Source organism: Triticum aestivum, chromosome 6B, assembly GCF_018294505.1.
Source record: "Triticum aestivum cultivar Chinese Spring chromosome 6B, IWGSC CS RefSeq v2.1, whole genome shotgun sequence".
NCBI classification, from domain to species: Eukaryota; Viridiplantae; Streptophyta; class Magnoliopsida; order Poales; family Poaceae; genus Triticum; species Triticum aestivum.
In genome coordinates this window covers 223259097-223282336 of record NC_057810.1, presented here as the reverse complement: position 1 = coordinate 223282336, position 23240 = coordinate 223259097, and the positions used below count along the sequence as shown (strand labels likewise).

Sequence of the window (23240 nt, the reverse complement as noted above, 5' to 3'; positions counted from 1 at the left end):
TGATGAGATGATCAAAGCGTTTGGGTTTATGCAGACTTATGGAGAAGCCTGTGTTTACAAGAAAGTGAGTGGGAGCTCTGTAGCATTTCTCATATTATATGTGGATGACATACTCTTGATGGGAAATAATATAGAATTTCTGGACAGCATTAAGGCCTACTTGAACAAATGTTTTTCAATGAAGGACCTTGGAGAAGCTGCTTATATATTAGGCATCAAGATCTATAGAGATAGATCGAGACACCTCATAGGTCTTTCACAAAGCACATACCTTGATAAGATTTTGAAAAAGTTCAAAATGGATGAGTCCAAGAAAGGGTTCTTGCCTATGTTACAAGGTGTGAGATTGAGCTCAGCTCAGTCACCGACCACGGCAAAAGATAAAGAAGAGATGAGTGTCATCCCCTATGCTTTAGCCATAGGATCTATTATGTATGCCATGTTGTGTACCGGACCTGATGTAAACCTTGCCGTAAGTTTGGTAGCAAGATACCAAAGTAATCCAGGCAAGGAACACTGGACAGCGGTCAAGAATATCCTGAAGTACCTAAAAAGGACAAAGGACATGTTTCTCGTTTATGGAGGAGACGAAGAGCTCGTCGTAAAGGGTTACGTCGACGCTAGCTTCGACACAGATCTGGATGAATCAAGGTCACAAACCGGATACGTGTATATGTTGAATGGTGGAGCAGTAAGCTGGTGCAGCTGCAAGCAGAGCGTCGTGGCGGGATCTACATGTGAAGCGGAGTACATGGCAGCCTCGGAGGCAGCGCATGAAGCCATTTGGGTGAAGGAGTTCATCACCGACCTAGGAGTCATACCCAATGCATCGGGGCCAATCAAACTCTTTTGTGACAACACTGGAGCCATTGCCCTTGCCAAGGAGCCCAGGTTTCACAAGAAGACCAGGCACATCAAGCGTCGTTTCAACTCCATCCGCGAAAATGTTCAAGATGGAGACATAGAAATTTGCAAAGTACATACAGATCTGAATGTCGCAGATCCACTGACTAAACCTCTCTCGCGAGCAAAACATGATCAACACCAGAACTCTATGGGTGTTCGATTCATCACAATGTAACTAGATTGGTGACTCTAGTGCAAGTGGGAGACTGTTGGAAATATGCCCTAGAGGCAATAATAAAAGTATTATTATATTTCTATGTTCATGATAATTGTCTTTTATTCATGCTATAACTGTATTATCCGGAAATCGTAATACACGTGTGAATACAAAGACCACAATATGTCCCTGGTGAGCCTCTAGTTGACTAGCTCGTTGTGATCAACAGATAGTCATGGTTTCCTGGCTATGGACATTGGATGTCGTTGATAACGGGATCACATCATTAGGAGAATGATGTGATGGACAAGACCCAATCCTAAGCATAGCACAAAGATCGTGTAGTTCGTTTGCTAGAGCTTTGCCAATGTCAAGTATCTCTTCCTTTGACCATGAGAGCGTGTAACTCCTGGATACCGTAGGAATGCTTTGGGTGTATCAAACGTCACAACGTAACTGGGTGACTATAAAGGTGCACTACAGGTATCTCCGAAAGTATCTATTGTTTTATGCGGATCGAGACTGGGATTTGTCACTCCGTATGACGGAGAGGTATCTCTGGGCCCACTCGGTAATGCATCATCATAATGAGCTCAAGGTGACCAAGATGTTGGCCACGGGATCATGCATTACGGTACGAGTAAAGTGACTTGCCGGTAACGATACTGAACAAGGTATTGGGATACCGACGATCGAGTCTCGGGCAAGTAACGTACCGATTGACAAAGGGAATTGTATACAGGGTTTGATCGAATCCTCGACATCGTGGTTCAATCGATGAAATCATCGAGGAGCATGCGGGAGCCAACATGGGTATCCAGACCCCGCTGTTGGTTATTGCCCGAGAGTGGTCTCGGTCATGACTGCATGTCTCCCGAACCCGTAGGGTCTACACACTTAAGGTTCGGTGACGCTAGGGTTGTTAGGAAGACTAGTATGTGACTACCGAATGTTGTTCGGAGTCCCGGATGAGATCCCGGACGTCACGAGGAGTTCCGGAATAGTCCGGAGGTGAAGTTTTATATATGGGAAGTTGTTAAACGGGCACCGGAAAGTTTCGGGGTCATACCGGTATTGTACCGGGACCACCGGAAGGGTTCCGGGGGGCCACTTGGGCTGCATGGGGATAGCAGCCAGCCCCTAGTGGGCTTGGCGCCCCCCCCCCCCTTGGGCCCATGCGCCTAGGGTTGGGGGGGAAACCCTAAAAGGGGCGCACCCCCCTTGCTTGGGGGACAAGCCCCTCACCCCTTGGCCGCCGCCCTCCCCTAGGGTTTTCCCTAGAGGGCCGGCCCCCCTTGCCCCTTCCCCTATATATAGAGGGGTGAGGGGAGGGCTGCAACACACCTCAACTCAAGGCGCAGCCCCTCCCCTCCCCAACACCTCTCCTCCTCCGTACGTGCTCGACGAAGCTCTGTCGGAATACTGCTGCACCAACTGCACCACGCCGTCGTGCTGCCCTTGGAGCTGCCTTCCTCAACCTCTCCTTACTCCTTGCTGGATCAAGACGGAGGAGACGTCTCCCGTCCCGTACGTGTGTTGAACGCGGAGGTGTTGTCCTTTCAGCACTAGGACATCGGTGATCCGAATCACGTTCGAGTACGACTCCATCATCACCATCCCCTTGGCAAGCTTCCGCTCATGATCTACAAGTGGTATGTAGATGCAAACTCTCTCCCTTGACTCGTTGCTTAGATGAACTCATAGATGGATCTTGGTGAAACCGTAGGAAAAATTTTAATTTTCTGCAACGTTCCCCAACATCATGCGCTTATAAATCATTGGGTATATTATTCAAATAGCCAACATGGCTGGATTTTATTATGGTTATCAATAACCAGTATTATGATCAAGGTTTTCAAAGTCGCTTTAGAGCAATGGCTATCATATTATCAATGGATATGATTTATTCTACAATTCAAGGAATAGTCCCGAGTCGCTGCAGGCTTACAACCCGGCACTTGGGGGCTATATTATTCAAATTGAGATTATATCGCATATGCAAGTCTCATGTCGCTGCAAGCATGCACCATGACACTTGGGGGCTAATGCAAGATCATTTTTTGATCATCTTATTGAAGACCCGACTCATCACATCATAATGAGCCGGCCCTTGGGGGCTACCAATTGCTCCTGTCAACAATTCAAGATACAAAGCTTTTTATCCATTATATTGAAGGGTGCATTGCTTAGTTGATAAAGCACAAAGCTCTTAACCTTGTGGACATGGATTCAAGCCCCATGATGGGGACAACATCATATGATGTTATTTTCATTGAAGTATATATCAAGTCCCAGCTCAATATTATCTGTCTTAAGCTGTTGCTGTTCAAAGTTTACAAGATTATATTTACAAAGTCCCTGCTCATTATTGCATAATGACCCGGCCCTTGGGGGCTACACTGGTTGAAGTTTTTATGAGCATCAGGCAATTACAAGTCCCAGGTTGCTGCAAGCATGACAACCCGGCACTTGGGGGCTACATATGTGGAGTACTCAATTATGACTAGTGATTGAGATGAACAACCTGGATTTCTTCAAAATTGTGATATTTATATTGAAGTAAGTCCTAAGCTGTTGCTATGCTACCTTCTTAAAACTTGAGGGGTACAAGTGATAGTCATATAAGAGGTATATTTTCAAGCTGGATGTTAACTACAAGTATGACCCGGTGCTATCAATATTTATAAACCGGTAAGTTCTACATTCTTAAACCGGCTGAAGATCAGATGAGGATTTCAAGGACCATTATTTTTGTTAAGTCATTGGGAGCTGAGTCAAAGAAGTTATTCTTCACAATATTTCTCTATGACAAACCAATTTCAGCAAATTGATTATGAAGCTGGCCTATTAAATCGGATTTTTTAGAAGAAGGAAGTGACAAGGACTTAAGGATGATCAGAGTTAGTTTAACATGGATAAATCCAAATTAAACTGGGGGCTAATGTCGGGGATATACCCCGCGGTATGACCCGGCCGGAGTCATAAACCGGCTGGGACTTGGTAAACCGGCGGATGGTAAACCGGCAGACAGTTAAGACAGATGGCTAAGACAGACGGTAAACCGGCAAGTGTTAAACCGGAAGAGTTAAGACAGATGGCAGAGGATGTTAAACCGGCAGAGGATGTTAAACCGGCAGAGAATGTTAAACCGGCAGACAATGTTAAACTGACAGCCAATGTTAAACCGGCAGACGTTAAGAAGCCCGGGAAGGGAAGTCAAAATAGTTTAAGTTAAAGTCCGAGTTGGACTCCACATGTAACCCGCCCCTTCAACATATATAAGGAGGGGCAGGGCTCCTCAAAGAGGGACAAGCAAGAAACAATCTCTAGGGCTAGACACAACTAGAGGAGAGCCGGTTTACGGCGACTCCCTCGTGATAATAATGAGATCTAGCCTCAAACAGCATGTAGGGTTTTTACCGGATGATGTTTCCCGGGGCCCGAAGCTGTCTAAACCCTTGTCTTGTGTTGTGTCTCTCGATTCCGCTCAACCCCTCTCAAGCTACCACATAGATGCGTTGGCCTCGCGACTAAGTCCTCACACTAAGGACATCTGACGTGTTATTTCCACGACAGTATGTGTTATTTCCAATAAGTCATTAGCTCGCTCCATTGTTCCAGAGAATGGAGTTCTAGTCATCTTGCCCATGAGGCATGGTTCACAAGTGCCAAATGATTCATAATCAAGTGACTCCAAAAGTCCATCTGCATGGAGTTTCTTCAAAATCCTGTCAAGGTATGTATTCATTGAAAATCTTATCAAGCGTCTTGATCTATCTCTATAGATCTTGATGCCCAATATGTAAACAGCTTCACCGAGGTCTTTCATTGAAAAAATTCTTATTCAAATATCCTTTTATGCTATACAGAAATTCTACATCATTTCTAATCAACAATATGTCATCCACATATAATGTCAGAAATGCTATAGAGCTCCCACTCACTTTCTTGTAAATACAGGCTTCACCATAAGTCTGTATAAAACCATATGCTTTGATCACCTTATCAAGCATATATTCCAACTCCGAGATGCTTGCACTGGTCCATAGATGGATTGCTGGAGTTTGCACACTTTGTTAGCACCTTTAGGATCGACAAAACCTTTTGGTTGCATCATATACAACTCTTCTTTAAGAAATCCATTAAGGAATGCAGTTTTTTACATCCATTTGCCAGATTTCGTAAAATGCGGCAATTGCTAACATGTTTCGGACAGACTTGAGCATCGCCACGGGTGAGAAAATCTCGTCGTAGTCAACATCTTGAACTTGTTGAAAACCTTTTGTGACAAGTCGAGCTTTGTAGATAGTAATGCTACCATCAATATTCGTCTTCCTCTTGAAGATCCATTTATTCTCAATGGCTTGCCGATCATCGGGCAAGTCCACCAAAGTCCACACTTTTTTCTCATACATGGATCCTATCTCAGATTTCATGGCCTCAAGCCATCTGTTGGAATCTGGACTCATCATAGCTTCTTCATAGTTTGTAGGTTTGCCATGGTCTAATAACATGACTTCTAGGACAGGATTACCATACCACTTGTGCGGAACATGCTCTGTTCACCCTACGAAGTCTAGTGGTAACTTGATCTGAAGTTTCATGATCATCATCATTAACTTCCTCTCTAGTTGGTGTAGGCATCATGGGAATGGATTTCACAGATGCGCTACTTTCCAATTAGAGCGAAGGTACAATTACCTCATCAAGTTCTACTTTCCTCCTACTCACTTTTTTTGAGAGAAACTTCTTCTCTAGAAAGGTTCCATTCTCGGCAACAAGGATCTTGACTTCGGATATGTGGTAGAAGGTGTACCCAATTGTTTCCTTAGGGTATCCTATGAAGATGGACTTCTCCAATTTGGGTTCGAGCTTATCAGGTTGAAGCCTTTTCACATAAGTGTCGCAACCCCAAACTTTAAGAAACGACAGCTTAGGTTTCTTGCCAAACCATAGTTCATACGGTGTCATCTCAATGGATTTAGACGGTGCCCTATTTAACGTGAATGCAGCTGTCTCTAATGCATAACCCCAAAATGAAAGTGGTAAATCGGTAAGAGACATCATAGATCGCACCATATCTAATAAATTACGGTTACAACGTTCAGACACACCATTACGCTGTGGTGTCCCAGGTGGCGTGAGTTGTGGAACAATTCCACATTGTTCTAAATGAAGGCCAAACTCGTAACTCAAATATTCGCCTCCGCGATCAGATCGTAGAAACTTTATTTTCTTGTTACGATGATTCTCCACTTCACTCTAAAATTATTTGAACTTTTCAAATGTTTAGACCTGCGTTTCATTAAGTAGATATACCCATACCTACTCAAATCATCTGTGAAGGTCAGAAAATAACAATACCCGCCACGTGCCTCAACACTCATCGGACCGCATACATTGGTATGTGTTATTTCCAATAAGTCATTAGCTCGCTCCATTGTTCCAAAGAATGGAGTTTTAGTCATCTTGCCCATGAGGCATGGTTCACAAGTGCCAAATGATTCATAATCAAGTGACTCCAAAAGTCCATCTGCATGGAGTTTCTTCATGCGCTTTATACCAATATGACCTAAACGGCAGTGCCACAAGTATGTTGCACTATCATTATCAACTTTGCATCTTTTGGCATAAATATTATGAATGTGTGTATCACTACGATCGAGATTCAATAAACCATTCACATTGGGTGTAACACCATAGAAGGTTTTATTCATGTAAACAGAACAACAATTATTCTCTGACTTAAATGAATAACTGTATAACAATAAACATGATCCAATCATATTCATGCTCAGCGCAAACACCAAATAACATTTATTTAGATACAACACTAATCCCGAAGGTAGAGGGAGTGTGCGACGGTGATCTTATCAACCTTGGAATCACTTCCAACACACATCGTCACCTCGCCCTTAACTAGTCTCTGTTCATTTTGCAACTCTTGTTTCGAGTTACTAATCTTAGCAACCGAACCAGTACCAAATACCCTGGGGTTACTATGAACACTAGTAAAGTACACATCAATAAAATTTATATCAAATATACCTTTGTTCCCTTTGCCATCATTCTTATCTGCCAAGTATTTGGGGTAGTTTCGCTTCCAGTGACCATTCCCTTTGCAATAGAAGCACTCAGTTTCAGGCTTAGGTCTAGCTTTGGGCTTCTTCACGAGAGTGGCAACTTGCTTGTCATTCTTCTTGAAGTTCCCTTTCTTTTCCTTTGCCCTTTTTCTTGAAACTAGTGGTCTTGTTAACCATCAACACTTGATGCTCTTTCTTGATTTCTACCTTCGCTGATTTCAGCATCGCGAAGAGCTAGTAGCTTGGTGATAGTGACTAGAGAACTCTGTCTGTCACTATCTTATCTGGAAGGTTAACTCCCACTTGATTCAAGCGATTGTAGTACCCAGACATTCTGAGCACATGCTCACTGGCTGAGCCATTCTCCTCCATCTTGTAGGCAAAGTACTTGTAAGAGGTCTCATACCTCTCGACACGGGCATGAGTCTGAAATACTAATTTCAGCTCTTGGAACATCTCATATGCTTCATGGAGTTCAAAATGTCTTTACAGCCCCAATTCTAAGCCGTAAAGCATGGCGCACTAAACTATCAAGTAGTCATCATACCGATCTTTCCAAACGTTCATAACATCTGCATCTGCTCCTGCAATAGGTCTCACCTAGCCGTGCATCAAGGACATAATTCTTCTATGCAGCAATGAGGATAATCCTCATATCACAGACCTAGTCCGCATCATTGCTATTATCATCTTTCAACTTAGTTTTCTCTAGGAACATATCAAAAACATAAGAGAGCTACAACGCGAGCTATTGATCTACAATATAATTTGCAAATACTATCAAGACTAAGTTCATGATAAATTAAGTTCAATTAATCATATTACTTAAGAACTCCCACTTAGATAGTCATCCCTCGAGTCATCTAAATGATACTTGATCCAAATCAACTAAACCATGTCCGATCATCATGTGAGATGAAGTAGTCATCAATGGTGAACATCTCTATGTTGATCATATCTACTATATAATTCATGTTCAACCTTTCGCTCTCCAGTGTTCCGAGGCCATGTTTGTACATGCTAGGCTCGTCAAGTTTAACGTGAGTATTCCGCATGTGCGAAACTGTCTTGCACCTGTTGTATGTGAACGTAAAGCCTATCACACCCGATCATCACGTGGTGTCTCAGCATGAAGAACTGTCGCAACGGTGCATACTCAGGGAGAACACTTATACATTGAAATTTAGTTAAGGGGTCATCTTACAATGTTACCGCCGTACTAAGCAAAATAAGATGCATAAAAGATAAACATCACATGCAATCAGAATAGGTGACATGATATGGCCATCATCATCTTGTGCCTTTGATCTCCATCTCCAAAGCACCATCATGATCTCCATCGTCACCGGCTTGACACCTTGATCTCCATCGTAGCGCCGTGGTCATCTCGCCAACTATTGCTTCTACAACTATCGCTAACGCATAGTGATAAAGTAAAGCAATTACATGGCGTTTGCATTTCATACAATAAAGCGATAATCATAAGGATCCTGCAAGTTGCCGATAACTTTTACAAAACATGATCATCTCATACAATAACGTATATCACATCATGTCTTTACCATATCACATCACAACATGCCCTGCAAAAACAAGTTAGACGTCATCTACTTTGTTGTTGCAAGTTTTACATGGCTGCTACGGGCTTCTAGCAAGAACCATTCTTACCTACGCATCAAAACCACAACGATGTTTTGTCAAGTTTGTTGTTTTAACCTTCAACAAGGACCGGTCTCAGTCAGATTTGATTCAACTAAAGTAGGAGAAACAGACACCCGCCAGCCACCTTTATGCAAAACTAGTTGCATGTCTGTCGGTGGAACCGGTCTCATGAACGTGGTCATGTAAGGTTGGTCCGGGCCAATTCATCCAACAATATCACCGAATCAAAATAAGACATTGGTGGTAAGCAGTATGACTATCACCGCCCACAACTCTTTGTGTTCTACTCGTGCATATCATCTACACATAGACCTGGCTCTAATGCCACTGTTGGGAAACGTAGCATGCAATTTCAAAAAAAATCCTACACTCACGCAAGATCCATCTAGGAGATGGCATATCGACGAGAGGGGGAGAGTGTGTACATGTACCCTCGTAGACCAAATGCGGAAGCGTTTGACAACACGGTTGATGTAGTCGAACTTCTTCTCGTTCCGACCGATCAAGCAACGAATGTACGACACCTCTGAGTTCTACACACGTTTAGCTCGATGACGTCCCTCGAACTCTTGATCCAGCAAAGTGTCGAGGGAGAGTTCCGTCAGCACGACGGTGTGGTGACGGTGATGGTGAAGTGATCCGCGCAGGGCTTTGCCTAAGCACTACGAAGATATGACCGAAGGCGTAAACTGTGGAGGGAGGCGCCGCACACGGCTAACAATTTTTGGTGTGTGTTCTAGGCACCCCCTCCCCATGTATATATAGGTGGGAGGGGGAGGGAGCAGTCAAGGGGCGCCCAAGTAGGAGGAATCCTACTTGGGGCCCTAGTCCTATCCCCCCTTACCATAATTACCACAGGGGGAAGGAAGGAGGAGGGAGGAGGGAAGGAAGGGGGAGGCCGAATCCCTCCCCTTCCTTTCTCTCTTCCCCTCTTTCCTTCCCCACCAGGTTCGGCCTATATGGGGGGTGCAGCAGCCCATGCTGGCTGTTGTTTCCCCTCTTGGCCCATTAGGCCCATATCTTTGCCGGGGGTGCCCGGAACCCCTTTCCGGTGACCCGATATGTACCTGGTACCCCCGGAACACTTCCGGTGTCCGAATACTATCGTCCTATATATCAATCTTTACCTCTAGACCATTTCAAGATTCCTCGTCATGTCCGTGATCTCATCCGGGACTCCAAACAACATTCGGTCACCAAATCAACATAACTCATACAATACAAAATCGTCATCGGACGTTAAGCGTGCGGACCCTACGGGTTCGAGAACTATGTAGACATGACCGAGACCCCTCTCCGATCAATAACCAATAGTGGAAGTTGGATGCTCATATTGGCTTCTACATATTCTATGAAGATCTTTATCGGTCGAACCGTTCTGACAACATACGTTATTCCCTTTGTCCATCGGTATGTTACTTGCCCGAGATTTGATCGTCGGTATCTTCATACCCAGTTCAATATTGTTTCCAACAAGTCTCTTTACTCGTTCCATAATACATCATCTTTTAACTATCTCATTAGTCACTTTGCTTGCAAGGCTTCTTATGATGTGCATTACTGAGAGGGCCCAGAGATACCTCTCCGATACTCGGAATGATAAATCCTAATCTCGATCTATGCCAACCCAACAAACACCTTCGGTAATACCTAATCTTGGATGACTGGCTTCCACATGCATCACTCTTCCACAACCATTCCCCACGAAAACGAACATGGGTGTACAACAAGCACTCAAGTTTCATATCCCAAAAGTGTAGATTTTTTTTATTTTTAATGCTATTTTCATATAGGGGTGTGTGGCATCTAAGAGCTGTAATTCATTTCCCCTCTTATTTTTCCCTGCTCTAGTTCCCCACCTTCCAAGCCGCGCAACTTACTTTCCTCTTCGGCCTAGTCTTGCCATCGATGTTTGGAATTTAAATAAATATTTTCCTATAAAACCCACATTTTTGAGAAATTCACATCCCTAAGAGAAAGAACACACTAACAACTCTCCTGTAGGAAATGAATATGGTACGATAGAGTATGGAACTTGTTTATTATCAATCGGATGAAAATTCTCTCTCATGAACCTCTCTCTCCACTCACCACGTGTCGTCGTGGGGCCCTCCCCAGGCTTCTAGCGCTCCCACCTTATCTTCTTCCTCCGCCTTATCTTCTCCGCCCACTAGTTTCTTCATTTTCCCCCTTTTCTCGTTCAGCACTAGAGGAGAGGCACCACAGCTACGTCGCAGCTCCTGTCATGGCCGTCGCATGTTGCGTCACAGAACCGCCATCCTTGGCTGCGTTGCAATGGAGCGCGTCAGTGGCTGCAGTGGAGCGCGTCTGACTGCAATGGAGCCCCGCCGCGGCTGCAATGGAGACCCCGCCATGGATACAATGGGGCGCGGGGCGCCCGGTTGGGGCTGCAATGGGGCTTCGCCGGAACACTGCGCACAGGTGGCTGCAATGGAGCTCTGCAGCGGCTGCAGTGAAGCGCGACCGAGGCTGCAATGGAGCCTCGGCGGGACGCCAACGGTGCTGCGTCTGAGCTTTTTTTTATGCTGCCATGGAGCTGCAGTGGAGCTTCCCCGGGGGTCGTTGATGCTGCGTTGAAGTTTGTTTTTTCATCGGCTCCGGTGCTGCTTCGTTGGAGCTCTGCGCGTGGCTCCCGGTGCTACTGCGTTGGACCCTGTTGGTGGCTCCAGTGCTGCGATGCCGTCGGCGCAGGCACCACACTACCGACGAAGATGAGGCACTAGCCAATAGCCAGAACACGCGAGGCTGGGGCTCGACTGTTGCAAGGGGTTGGCAACTGGTGCTCCAAAGGCATCATGGCGGTGCTGGAAACGAGGAGGAGGACGCACCGATGCAAAGTTGTTGCCATTGTCATCGGTGGTGCGCAGACACGCGTCATGGCTGTGGACATCGTCGGTGGAGTAAAGCACGCCACGGGTGCTGCAATGGAGCATCGTCGGCACTCCGACGACATCATGCTGCCACATACGTGGTGCTACAATGGAGCATCGCCGGCTTCGTGTTGTGACGGTGACCGCAACGGGGCGGCCGATGGCACTGCAACTCCGGTCAAGTTTGCACGGCTGCTCACCAGAGTCACTTGATGTTGCGTTGCAGCACGCTCGTCGAGCTCGTCGGCGCTTTGCTACGAGCTTGCCAGGCGCGGCTGCTTGCCAAAGTTACGTCGAAGCTCCGTTGCAGCATGCTCAGTTTCGTCGAGCTCGTCGGCGCTTTGCTACGAGCTTGCCAGGTTCAGTTGCTTGCCGGAGTTACGTCGAAACTGTGTTGCAGCCATATCGAGTTCACCGGCGTTTCACTATGAGCCGACCGGCAGCGATGCTGCTGCAAGCATGTGCTACGGACGGCGAGCTGATGCCCTCACCGGAGCTATATGCGAGCGTGGGGAGGGGATCGTGGTCGTTTCTTTTGCAACTAAACGTCAGTTGTGGAGGCTCAGCGGGAAACATGGGCAGTCGTGGATCAAGCGAGATGCAGAGGTCAATCTGACGGCCGACGACGCGGCTTACGTTTGTATGTTATCATCTGGTTGATTTGTAGCACTAGCCATAAAATATTTTCTTGATAGCAAATAAGGACGGTACTTGCCAAAAGGAAAATATTTCCGAAAACGGGCAAAGCCCATTCTTCTTCATTCCAAATGCCCAAACAGCAACCGGGCTAACCCTAACAGGCTAAACCCTCGTTTTCAGTTCCAACCCCCTCCCTCCTGCGCCGCCGCCACCACCACCATGCTCCGCACCGTCCTCAACTCCGGCGGCGGTCGTCTATGCCGCCTCCCCTCCCTCCTCCCCCACCATCGCCTCATGTCCGGCTCCTCCGTCGCTGCCATATTCTTCCAACCATCCTTGCCGGCGGATCCCGCCACCGCGATCCAGTCAGCCGGCATCGACCTCTCCCACCCCAACACCATCCCCGCCCTCCTTGTCCACCCGGACCTCGCTTCCAACTACCCCGCCGCCTCCCGATTCTTCTCCTGGGCCGCATCCCACGACGCCGCCGTCCTCAACTCCAAGTGCTTCAACTCCATGCTCCAGCTCGCAGCCGCCAACAGCGACGCCGCCCATTTCTGGTCACTCGTCTCCTCGATGCGTTCCAAGGGCTACGGCATCTCGAAGACCACCCTCCAGGCCGCCACGGAGAGCTTCCGGTCCAATGGCATGTCCAAGGACGCCGACATGATCCAGAAAGCCTTCTCCGCGCACGCCAGGAACGCAGCGGTGGCGGAGGCGTGCAAGATTCTCCGCTCAGATGCGGATGAGATATCTAAGCTGGACAAGTTGAATGAGTTGGGCGTTGAGGTGACCGATGAGATGGTGGCACTGGTTGTGGAGAAGGTCGGACAGTTTCCGCGACAGGCAATGGTGTTCTTTTATTGGGTGGAGCAGTCAGCTGGGGCAGGGATCAACTGGGGCAAGGTTTACAATGCAATGGCAAAGATCATTGGCCGGGAGGATTGCATTGAAGAGTTCCGGGAGGTCCTGCAGAAGATGAGTAGTAAAGAGGTTGGGATGGATAAGGAGGTGTATGTTATTCTCATTGACAGGTTTCTCAAGAGGAAGATGTTTGAGGATGCAGTGGACTTGTTCCGGTTTGCAATGGGGGGGGCGGAGAAGCCATCGGCTCAGGATTTTGTCTTCTTATTGAAGAAGCTTGTTGTGAGGGATGATATGGATCTGAAGCTGGTGATGAGTGTTGTGCGGATCTATCAGAAGGCTGGGAATGAGGTGAAGTCTTCCGTGTTTGATGCTGTTATCAAGTCGCTGAGAAGCGTAGAAAGGCTTGGTGAGAGTGGCAGGGTGTTGAAGGCCATGGAGGACGGTGGTTTTGCACCAGACAGCACTGTGCATGGAAAAGCTGTTCTTGCAATGTGTGATGCTGGGAATCTGGAAACAGCGCACAAACATTTGGCTCGTGTGGAAAAATCAGGGCATAATTTGGATCCACTTGTATGGTCTGCTCTGGTTCAGAAGTATTCCCTTGGCGATGCTGTTGATATGGCAGTTTCCTGCTTCCCTGAAATGCTGGAAAGAAGAAGCGGCAATCAAGTTGGTAGCGCTCTTGAGGTGCTTATGTATGGGCTGTGCCGGAAGAAGGAAGCAAAGGAAGCGTTCAAAGTTCTGAAGGACCTGGTGTTGAAAAAGGATGTGGTTCCCTGGCAAAGTACCTACAAGTATTTGATCCACAAGTTGATCCGCCAAGGGCATCTTAAAGAAGCATTTGATGTGCTAGGTTTAATGAAAAGTAATGGATTTCCGCCTTATATTCATCCATTTATCACGCACATTTTGAAATCTGGGACCGTGGATGATGCCCTGGATCTGCTAAGCGCAATGTCTTCAAAGGAGTCCCCATCAATAACAGTTTACATGCGCTTGTTTCAAGGTCTGTTCAAAGAGGGGAGGCATGAAATTGCCCAGCAGCTGCTCTCTGTATCTCCTGGAAGTGTCCGAAACCACGCAGATGTTCTCGACCTCTTCTATAAGACGAAGATTGAAGAACCTGCAGCAGAGGCGGCACCAGTGTTGTAGACTATTCTTATGTTGAATCGAATTGCTGACGCTTGTATTTCAAATGGCATTTTGTATTCCCTTTTGGCTTTGTAACTGGCCTTTGAGCCAGAATCAGAAGTTTGGATGGCAGAAAACTTCTTTGATGAAATGCCTACTTGTCCTCTAAAAATAAATACCATTCTTTTTTCCTCTCTGCCATGGAGTTTTTTCCTGTTTGTGCCACATATTTATATGCTTCATGTAGCAATAGCCATCTGGCAATAGTGTCAATTTAAATGATTAGCATCAGTGGACCAGTTTCCTGTAGTTCTCCTTAATGCACTGCTCATTTGGTGTTCAGCTTGATGGTCGTGCGAACTTGATTTCTGTCATTCTGGTACTACATGTGTAGTGTACTAATTTTCTTTTCTATTTATGTACATAGAAACTCCAATCTCTGTATGGGGATAATGACTAGCATGCATGTTAGTGTATCACAAGAACCACTAACAATTCTCATGGGAAGTCTATATTCCATTCATGTAATCTTGTGGTGTAACATCAGATTGATCAAATGTGCGTGTGAGGAGAAACATATCTATGTCAGTTGATATGCTGGCCATCTGTGCAAAAAATCTGGGCTGGCAGTAAAGGGGTGAAGCAGGCAGTGATGCTGCCCATAGTTTTTAAGGCGGTAAGGCGACCTAAGGCGCTGGGGGGGCGCCTTATCGCCTAGGCGACGCCTAAGCGCCTAAGGCGGGCATATTTGTAAGGCGCTGGGGGGGCGCCTTATCGCCTAAGCGTCCAAGGCGGGACGCCTTAAAAACAATGATGCTGCCACGCCGTACTATGTTATGATCATCATGACTGCCATCTTTGGTGTCTTCTTTTAATCGTAATTGAGCGACAGAATCAAACAATCTAGTCGCTGTTCTGCTCCGGCTCTAACTCACACCTGGAACAACATTGCAGAAATACTAGTTAGCACTGAAAGAATTGAGTCCAGGCTCGTTTCAGCAATTTGCTACCGGGAAGAATCAATCTGTTGTGCTGAAATGGGTACCTTTTCTGGATGAAAGCTCCTTTTCGACTTCTGAGAATATTTCCTTCAGCCTGTTGGTGGAATTCGACATGACATTCTTTGTAGCCTTCTTTTGGTGCCTAGTGCCCTTCAACCAGACAATCCCTAACATCACCTGAATGCTGCAGGAGTTTGGTTTCAACGACGTGCTCATCATATGGTACTTGAGCTGGATCTGCAATTTTGGAAGAGAAAGAATGTCATGATCCTGCAATATGACGTTAAACATGCAAGCATTTTCGTCAGATCCAGTCTTGACTATCTAAGTCATCTCACACTCGAATAGTCTTCATGCAGGACGCCTTGGAGGGTCATGACCTCCTCAAGGACCCACCCATCTCGATTCTGTAAGTTATATTTTTGTTGCTTGGTTGTCGCTTCTCCATGTTTTGATAACCTAAAGCTGATCTGCCTCTGGTATATGTTTCGGTTTACTGGCTCCCATTCTGTTGGTGAGTAGTCAACACAACCAGCCTTCTGCATCACCTTGTGTTCAAGTGGACCTCCGGAGAACATCTCCATCAAGGCATTGACCTGCGAGTACATAATCGAAGAGGTTTAAACAGACGCTTTTACAAGTGCATTATACAAGGTGCCAAACATGCGTTCATTGAGAGAGAGCAAGGCCCACATCAACAGAAAGAACAGCCGAGTAGACTTCTGACATTTTTACGTCTTCGTTGCCCAACAGAGAAACTTCTTCATTGGGGAGCTGTTTTGGTTCAGGTTCTTTGTCGGTCGTCTCTCCCTTTTGTTCTAGACCCGATGACCGTGTTTTCCAAAGTGCCATAATAACTCTGTTAGACATCAAATTGGTATATATCATCAACTACTTGATAAGAGAAATTGGTGGAAAATTGAAATGGGAGAATAGGAGTTAAAAAAGTGCCATAATAATTCTGCTAGACGTCAGATTTTCCAAAGTGCCATCTTAACAGAAGTATAGCAAGATATTAGTTTGCATGCTGTGTTATTGTACAAATGTGTGTAGGATAGCCTGATACCAATTAATCCCTCTGTCTAGACATTTAAGTTGTCATGCCATCTAAAGTGTATGAAGAATGCAAAGATCCACTGCATGAAAAGAATGTTTTAGATTTTTCTTGCAAATTCTTTTCTGTTTTGTTCTTATTTTTCATATGCTGTCATGTTCAGAAAAATGTTGTCGAAGTCTTGCATGAAAGACTGCAAACAAGTCGAATGACCTACATTTCTAGATGGAGGGAGTGTCTTTCTATTGTGTGTGTGCATATGCTCATACAATTTGGGGAGTAGTAGTCGTGTGGACGAAAGTGTCCTTCTAATCCCGAGCTCAAAATGCTCCAGCTATGAACACTAAAAATACGAAAAGCAGAAATAAAATTCAAAAATTATGCTTCTTTTTTACAACAAACATTGCTGAGTTTTCTGCCTGTGTGCAAATTGTCGGGATGAAATCTCATTCCTAGAGGTCTGGGCGAAAATAACAAAATCAGTGCTCCAAAATGCTTTCAAAAATAGTCTTTTTGGAGAATCGTTTTTTTTTTTTTTTGCCCAGACCTTCACGAATGTCATTGGAAATGTCTTGTTTGAACTCTGTAGACATGAAATAAATAAAAACAAATGGCAAAAGGAAAAAGGGAAAAGAAAACACCTGTGAGCATCGTTGAATGAGACAAATGTTTGGAAATGGAACCTCAGTCTTCCTTGAGGATCCTGTGTTTTGGCACCATGCCTGGCTTCTAGACCTCTGTCCTTCTGGAGGATGATCATCAAGGATGGACTGCCAACTGTTGAAAGAGACGGTGGAACAACCTGGATATCATCAATGTCTTCCCAAAGAAAGAAAAACTTGGTTTTCCGCCCAAATATATTGGAATAAAATCCAATTATTCTTGGGGAAAGAAAGAGGCGCCCCTGCAAAAAATAAAAATAAAATACAATGTTCAGTTTCTCGATTGATTTTACCCCCCCCCCCCCCCCCCCAAATGCAAAAAGATAGCAACAAATCTGTTATAAATTACGGCAACTGTTATTGTGCAATAAACAATTAATAGTCACTTAGCCGTGCTACTGATTTGCCATGAACCATGGAATGCAGACTCCTCTTCACTTTCCTTTATGGAACGAAATAAGGCTCTAATGGTACTAAGACAAATTACAGTTCTAATCTGATGAAGACAATATCTACTGATTTCATATACAGAAGGCTGCAGCTGTATACTGAAAATTAAAACTTAAATGTCATAAAAGGGATGTATCAGCTATCATAAGACAATATTCAGCAGTACTGGGCGAGCAGCACCACATAACCTGTACTCCCTCTGTTCCAAATTATTTGAATTTCTAGCTTTGTCCTAAGTCGACCTTCTTTAAGTTTGACCAAGTCCAGAAAAATATATCAACATCTACAACTCCAAATTAGTTTCATTATATTCATCATCAAATATTTTTCGTACTAGATACTCCCTCCGTTTCTTTTTACTCCGCATATATGATCTGTTTTCGAAGTCAAACTATGCAAAGTTTGACCAAATTTATATTAAATATATCAACATTTACAATACTAAAGTTATATAGTATGAAAATTAATTTCATGATGCATCTAATGATATTGATTTCGTATTGTGAATGTTCATAAATTGTTTCTATAGAGTTGGTCAAAGTTCACAAAGTCTGACTTCAGACAAATTTTATATGCAGACTAAGGAGAAACGGAGGGAGTATATTTGATTTGAAGATATTAGCACATTTTCTATAGACTTGGTCAAATATAGAAAAGTTTAATTTAAGACAAAGATAGAACTTCAAATAATTCTTCTGCGTTCGTGTCATGGCCGAGCATCCCATGTCTCTCTGCTCCGGGCACCATGTCGACACCTGCTACGTTCGTGTCATGTGTTGTACCACCACTTGTTTCACTCTTAACTTCTATCAATGAAATGATATGCAAGCTTTGCATATTCGCGAAAAAAAGAACTTCAAATAATTTGGAACAGTGAGAGTAAATGTGAATTCAACTCAACACACCTAATTACCTGAAGTGGCATTTTCCTTTTTAGGTGGCAGGTGAAATCATCAATAAGAAATTCTTCTGGAGGAAGGCTAAAGAGCTTACGGAATGATGAATTTGTCTGAGAAGACCGCAAGGGCATCTGAACATTCAGTCATACGCAACTTCAGTAAATACTTTGTGCTGAAAATGACAATTAATCATATTGTTAGCCAACTCATACCTTCTTGCCGACTTCTTTCCCCATCTTTTCCAGATAATTCATAACAACTTCAGTCCCGCGCGAGTTGTTCAAAAAAATTCTTAAATGTAACTTGGGCTCAGATCCTTGGGCAAACCTTCCATCGAGAGGAAGCCACATGTCATCCAAATCTGACAAATTGTTTTTCACAAAATTTATTTCTGTGCGACCAATAGCATTATCATCGGGTGAGCCATCTGAATCATGCACAACCACGTCCAACCTTGATGGGGGATCATCCATTGCATCAAATTCAAATATCTCTAGAGAGTTAAAAAGACCACGGTATCAGCAAATGCTCTGAGAAGGTCATACTTTGGTCTTTCCAGTTCGACAAACTTACCATTCCATTTTGGTTCTGATGTCTGGAACTTAACTGAGCTAGTTTTCCTCTTCCCATTGCACATAAAAACTACATAAGGATCAGTCAAGCCTGGTGTGGCTGCACCTACTATGCCACTTCCCTCAATAAGTGCAACAGTCAGCAACCAGCCATCACCATGAGCTTTGACCCCATGATCGCTGCCTAATATTGGAAGGGCAAAGATTTACATGTGCTTACAGTTTATTCCCAAGGAAAGGAGTGGAGATATATGAGTAGCAATGAAGGGAATGATAGTATAGTTCTTAAGATGAACAAATTGTGTTTATTAAATCATCTCAACAACTGAAGCAATTCTAGAAAAGAGTAGTTAGAGAGGGATGAGGAAAGCATAATATTCACTCGTCCTGAATGTGTGTCTATCAATAAATACATATGTACTACTTTTTTTGGATAAAGAGAAATAATTACCACGTTTTCTCCAGGCCTGCAAAAAACGTTGACCTACTTTGAAGATATTCCTCCCCTGAAGAATCAAAAGAGCACAAAATATAACCTCCCCAACTGAATCTGGAAGATCAATACCAAAATATTCAAGCCCTCCATGCACCATTTTACTGGGCTTGACTAAACCAAGGTGTGCAATGCCATACACTGCAACAGTAAATGAGAATATGAATGCAAAGCTCCCAAGGAAGCGGGAAACCAGCTTCCAATTGGATTGTTCATGAGTCTGCAGTGAAGCTAGAATCTTGTCTTTGCTCGATTTAGCATCATCTGTCTCAGCTACTTTGATTTTCTTGGAAAGCACTTCAGTAAACTGTGCATATCCTTCTCTGAGGCCTTGCCTTGTCCCATTCTCAATCATTCCTTTCAGCATTGTGCTCTGAACAAAGTTCAGGCGCCAACTTATAGTCAGCTGTGAGGTTTGTTCTTCAGATGGCAATGTGGTACCTGGTATTATACAGTACAATATCTCCACCTTGAAACAATTACCACAGGGAACTTCAGGAGTACTAACACTAGAAAGCACAGCAAACGAATTTCCAGCTGCCTTCAAGTATGTCTGCTTTTCTGTAGCTTTTACAGCCTTGACTAATTTGCTTGCAGCTTTTGTGTAAGTTAATGTCCTTTTCACAGAATTTTCGTTATTTTCATATTTCCAGGGATCAATTTGAAACCCACTTAGCCCTTGAACTTCTGCAACTGCTGGCCAGAAATCTGAATTCGCTGAAAACAGCATGGCATTCAATTCAGCTGGTTTAATAACGTAAGATTGCTCCAGTAGAACGCCACCAGGTAAGTTTCCTGGCATTCCACCGCCTTGATCTTTAGACTCCATAGTTTTCAGTAGTTCATCAAGATTAACTTCGGGCATGCCGTTCTTGCCATTTTCAGAGGATCCAGCTATTTCTGTTTCTTGAAACTGATCTATGGGCTCGGGGTCTGATGTTAGAGAAGGTCCAGTATCAGCAGCTTTACGGAAGTATCGAGCCAAGACCTCCACTACTGATGATGCATTGCCGGTAGCATCGCCGTCATCCTCTTCAGGTTCCAGAATAACTGCTTGCTGTGTGGTGCCACAAGGTAGGCTGCTCGGGACTTTTTGGTCCGTGTTGCTTTGGGTCAGCTGATCCACACCACTACGATAGAATGCACGGTCCATGCTAGCGCAGGCTGATTGATCCAGGCTGCTAGTAACTGCTGATAAGGACGACTCGTTAGTTTCAATTGACCTAGTTGAGCTGCATGGCGTATCGTTGATAAGTTGCATCAGAATGTTTTGCGACTCATTGCAGTGGCCTTCCCTAACCGATAGGTATATCTTCAGGCAAATTTCACCTGCAAAATTAAATTAAATAGTGGGCAATGCTTACTTTTAGCCTTTAGGTTCAGCTACATTATAGTATAACTTACCAGCGATTTTCAGCTGACCTTATCATAAAGCATTTTGTGGAATTGCAGCTAATACTTGTGAATGTATAAATTGAGTTAGTTCTTGGCCCGATGCAAATTCACTAGATTGAGACTCCTATCTAGTGGTTCATGTAATAGGATAGGTGTTTAGTTTCCTATCTGTTGTTTTGCTTGCCGGTTGTGGCTGTCCTGTTTTTTGCTTTCGTGCTCTTTTTGAGCATTTGTTCCTTTTTGTTTGAGACTTCGAGACCTATGTTGGACCTTTTGATTACCAATAATATGCGGTATGCATCTTTCTGATGCAGAGGCCGGGGCAAACCCCCTTTTCGAAAAAAAAACTAGATTGAGACTCCTCAAAATTCCATGAACATGTACATATACCTTAGCAAACTTCTCGGAGAAATTTCCTAGTTCTAAAACCTCTGACACCCAATTTGAACAACACATGGGGATGGGGCATTGGGGCACTCCCTTTCACCCACATATAAACAGGACAGGATGCTCAATTCGGTAGGTAGTTCAATTATTACTCCTCCGTTTCTAAATATTTGTCTTTTTAGAGATTTCAACAAGTGACTACATACGGAGCAAAATGAGTTAATCTACACTTTAAAATATGTCTATATACATCCATATGTGGTAGTCCATTTAAAATCTCTAAAAAGACAAATATTTAGGAACGGAGGGAGTACATTTCATTATCCTGACTACATTTCAGGCTTGCAATCTCATCTTCAGTAAAGCATCTATTTCGGAAACATAAAAAGCAATCAAACATGGCGGGCATGCGAAATGCGAGGACGAATGAAGGTTATACCCACTTACCGCGTTTTTTGCTCCTGAACTTGCTGCTCTTGGGCTGGAGCTGGTACCAGGCGGTGCCGAGCGAGTGGTCCTCCGTCTCCAGGATGGCGGAGAGCGGCACCTTGACCCGGCCGAGGAAGTCGGTGCTGAAGAACTTGTTCTCGTTGAGCACGGAGACGACGAGCTCCTCGGCGACGTCCGCGACGAGGAAGCCGAACTCCTCGTCCCAGACGGGGCTGAGGCTCCGCTTGACCACCGTCGTCTTGGCCCGCCGCCTCCCGAGCTGCAGGCGCACGTAGGGGTCGCTGGAGCCGTTGAGGTAGATGGCGGGGAGCCCCCGCGCCTCCAGCACGTGCACGCACAGCCGCATCGGCGCGCTCCGCTGGGCCGGCTCCGGGCGCGCCACCGCGCCCATCGCGACCTTGGGGGAGGGAAAGGGGGAGGCGGGAGAGCAATGGCGGACTGCGACCTCGCTGCTTCGCCCCGTCCAATTGGGGATTTGGATGAGAGAGAAGGAGAAGGGGGGGGGGGACAGAGGATTGCCCGCGGCCGTTTGAATTGGAGAGGCGTTTGTCTCGTGGCGCTTTGGGGCCCTCGAGATTCGTGCGCGATGAGGTGGAGGGGTTTGGGACCGTTGGATCTGCGGGGTGGGTCATGGCTTTCACCAAACACGTTGCAGGTGCTCCGAGCTATGTGGGCTGCCTCAGGTTAAGGATAACCCTTTTTCAGGAACGGGTTAAGGATAACCTGATAAGTGCCTAATTCGGATAAGACTATTTTCTTTGCAAGAAGGACAAGCTATATATATTAAAACTGTCTAAGGACATTCTTAAAAGTACTCCCTTCGTCTCATAATATAAGAGCGTTTTTTATACTAGTGTAGTGTCAAAAACACTCTTATACTCCCTCCGTCATAAAATAAATAACTCAACTTTGTACTAACTCTACCTAAATTGAACTGCCAAAAATGGCTTACATTTAGGAATACATGGGGAGTAGAAAATAAAAAAACATATCCTTAGGTATGTCGATGTTGTCTTTTTCCTGCACTCCTTGACGAGTTAAGGATAACCTGATAAGTGCCTAATTTGGATAAAACTATTTTCTTTGCAAGAAGGACAAGCTATATATACATATTAAAATTTTCTAAGAACATTCTTAAAAAGTACGTGCTACCTAAATTGAACCGTCAAAAACGTCTTACATTTAGGAACAGATGGAGTGTTGTCGATGTTGTCTTTCTCCTACACTCCTTGACGACGCACCTAATCAAAGTTCAATACCTCTAGAACCGTGGTACACTCTCAGAGCCAGGGTACCTTTGGTGACGCAAGATGGTGGGAGTCAGTAGAAGCTGGCGACAATGAACCAGGATCAAATAATGTCTTCGAGTTTAAGGCGGTGAAGGGAGCTAGAGAACGGTCCCATAGCCGGTCAGAAAGGACCAGGGAGGCATTACCTCACTAGCTTATCGACAAAGCTGAAAGTGATTTGCCGAACAGAGAACTGAAAAGACCAAAACATGAACCGCAATTGTCCACTCCAGCGAACAGTGCCATCCAACT

At 44.8% G+C, this 23240-nt stretch overlaps 2 protein-coding genes across 2 annotated transcripts; one reads left to right on the top strand and one right to left on the bottom strand.

Annotated features, from left to right (window-relative positions):
- The first annotated feature begins 12460 nt into the window (after nt 1-12460).
- LOC123136672 (pentatricopeptide repeat-containing protein At3g02490, mitochondrial) lies at nt 12461-14532 on the top strand. Its single transcript, XM_044556137.1, has one exon. The coding sequence runs from the start codon at nt 12558-12560 to the stop codon at nt 14355-14357; it is 1800 nt and encodes a 599-aa protein (XP_044412072.1). The 5' UTR covers nt 12461-12557; the 3' UTR covers nt 14358-14532.
- A 470-nt stretch (nt 14533-15002) lies between these two features.
- LOC123139119 (C2 and GRAM domain-containing protein At1g03370) lies at nt 15003-22090 on the bottom strand. The gene is made up of 10 exons (XM_044558919.1): nt 21697-22090; nt 19426-20796; nt 18976-19158; nt 18615-18895; nt 18417-18533; nt 17033-17295; nt 16031-16196; nt 15676-15933; nt 15382-15574; nt 15003-15273 (listed from the first exon to the last, which is right to left on the bottom strand). The coding sequence occupies exons 1-10, from the start codon at nt 22088-22090 to the stop codon at nt 15263-15265; spliced, it is 3237 nt and encodes a 1078-aa protein (XP_044414854.1). The 3' UTR covers nt 15003-15262.
- Between the last annotated feature and the right edge of the window lie 1150 nt (nt 22091-23240).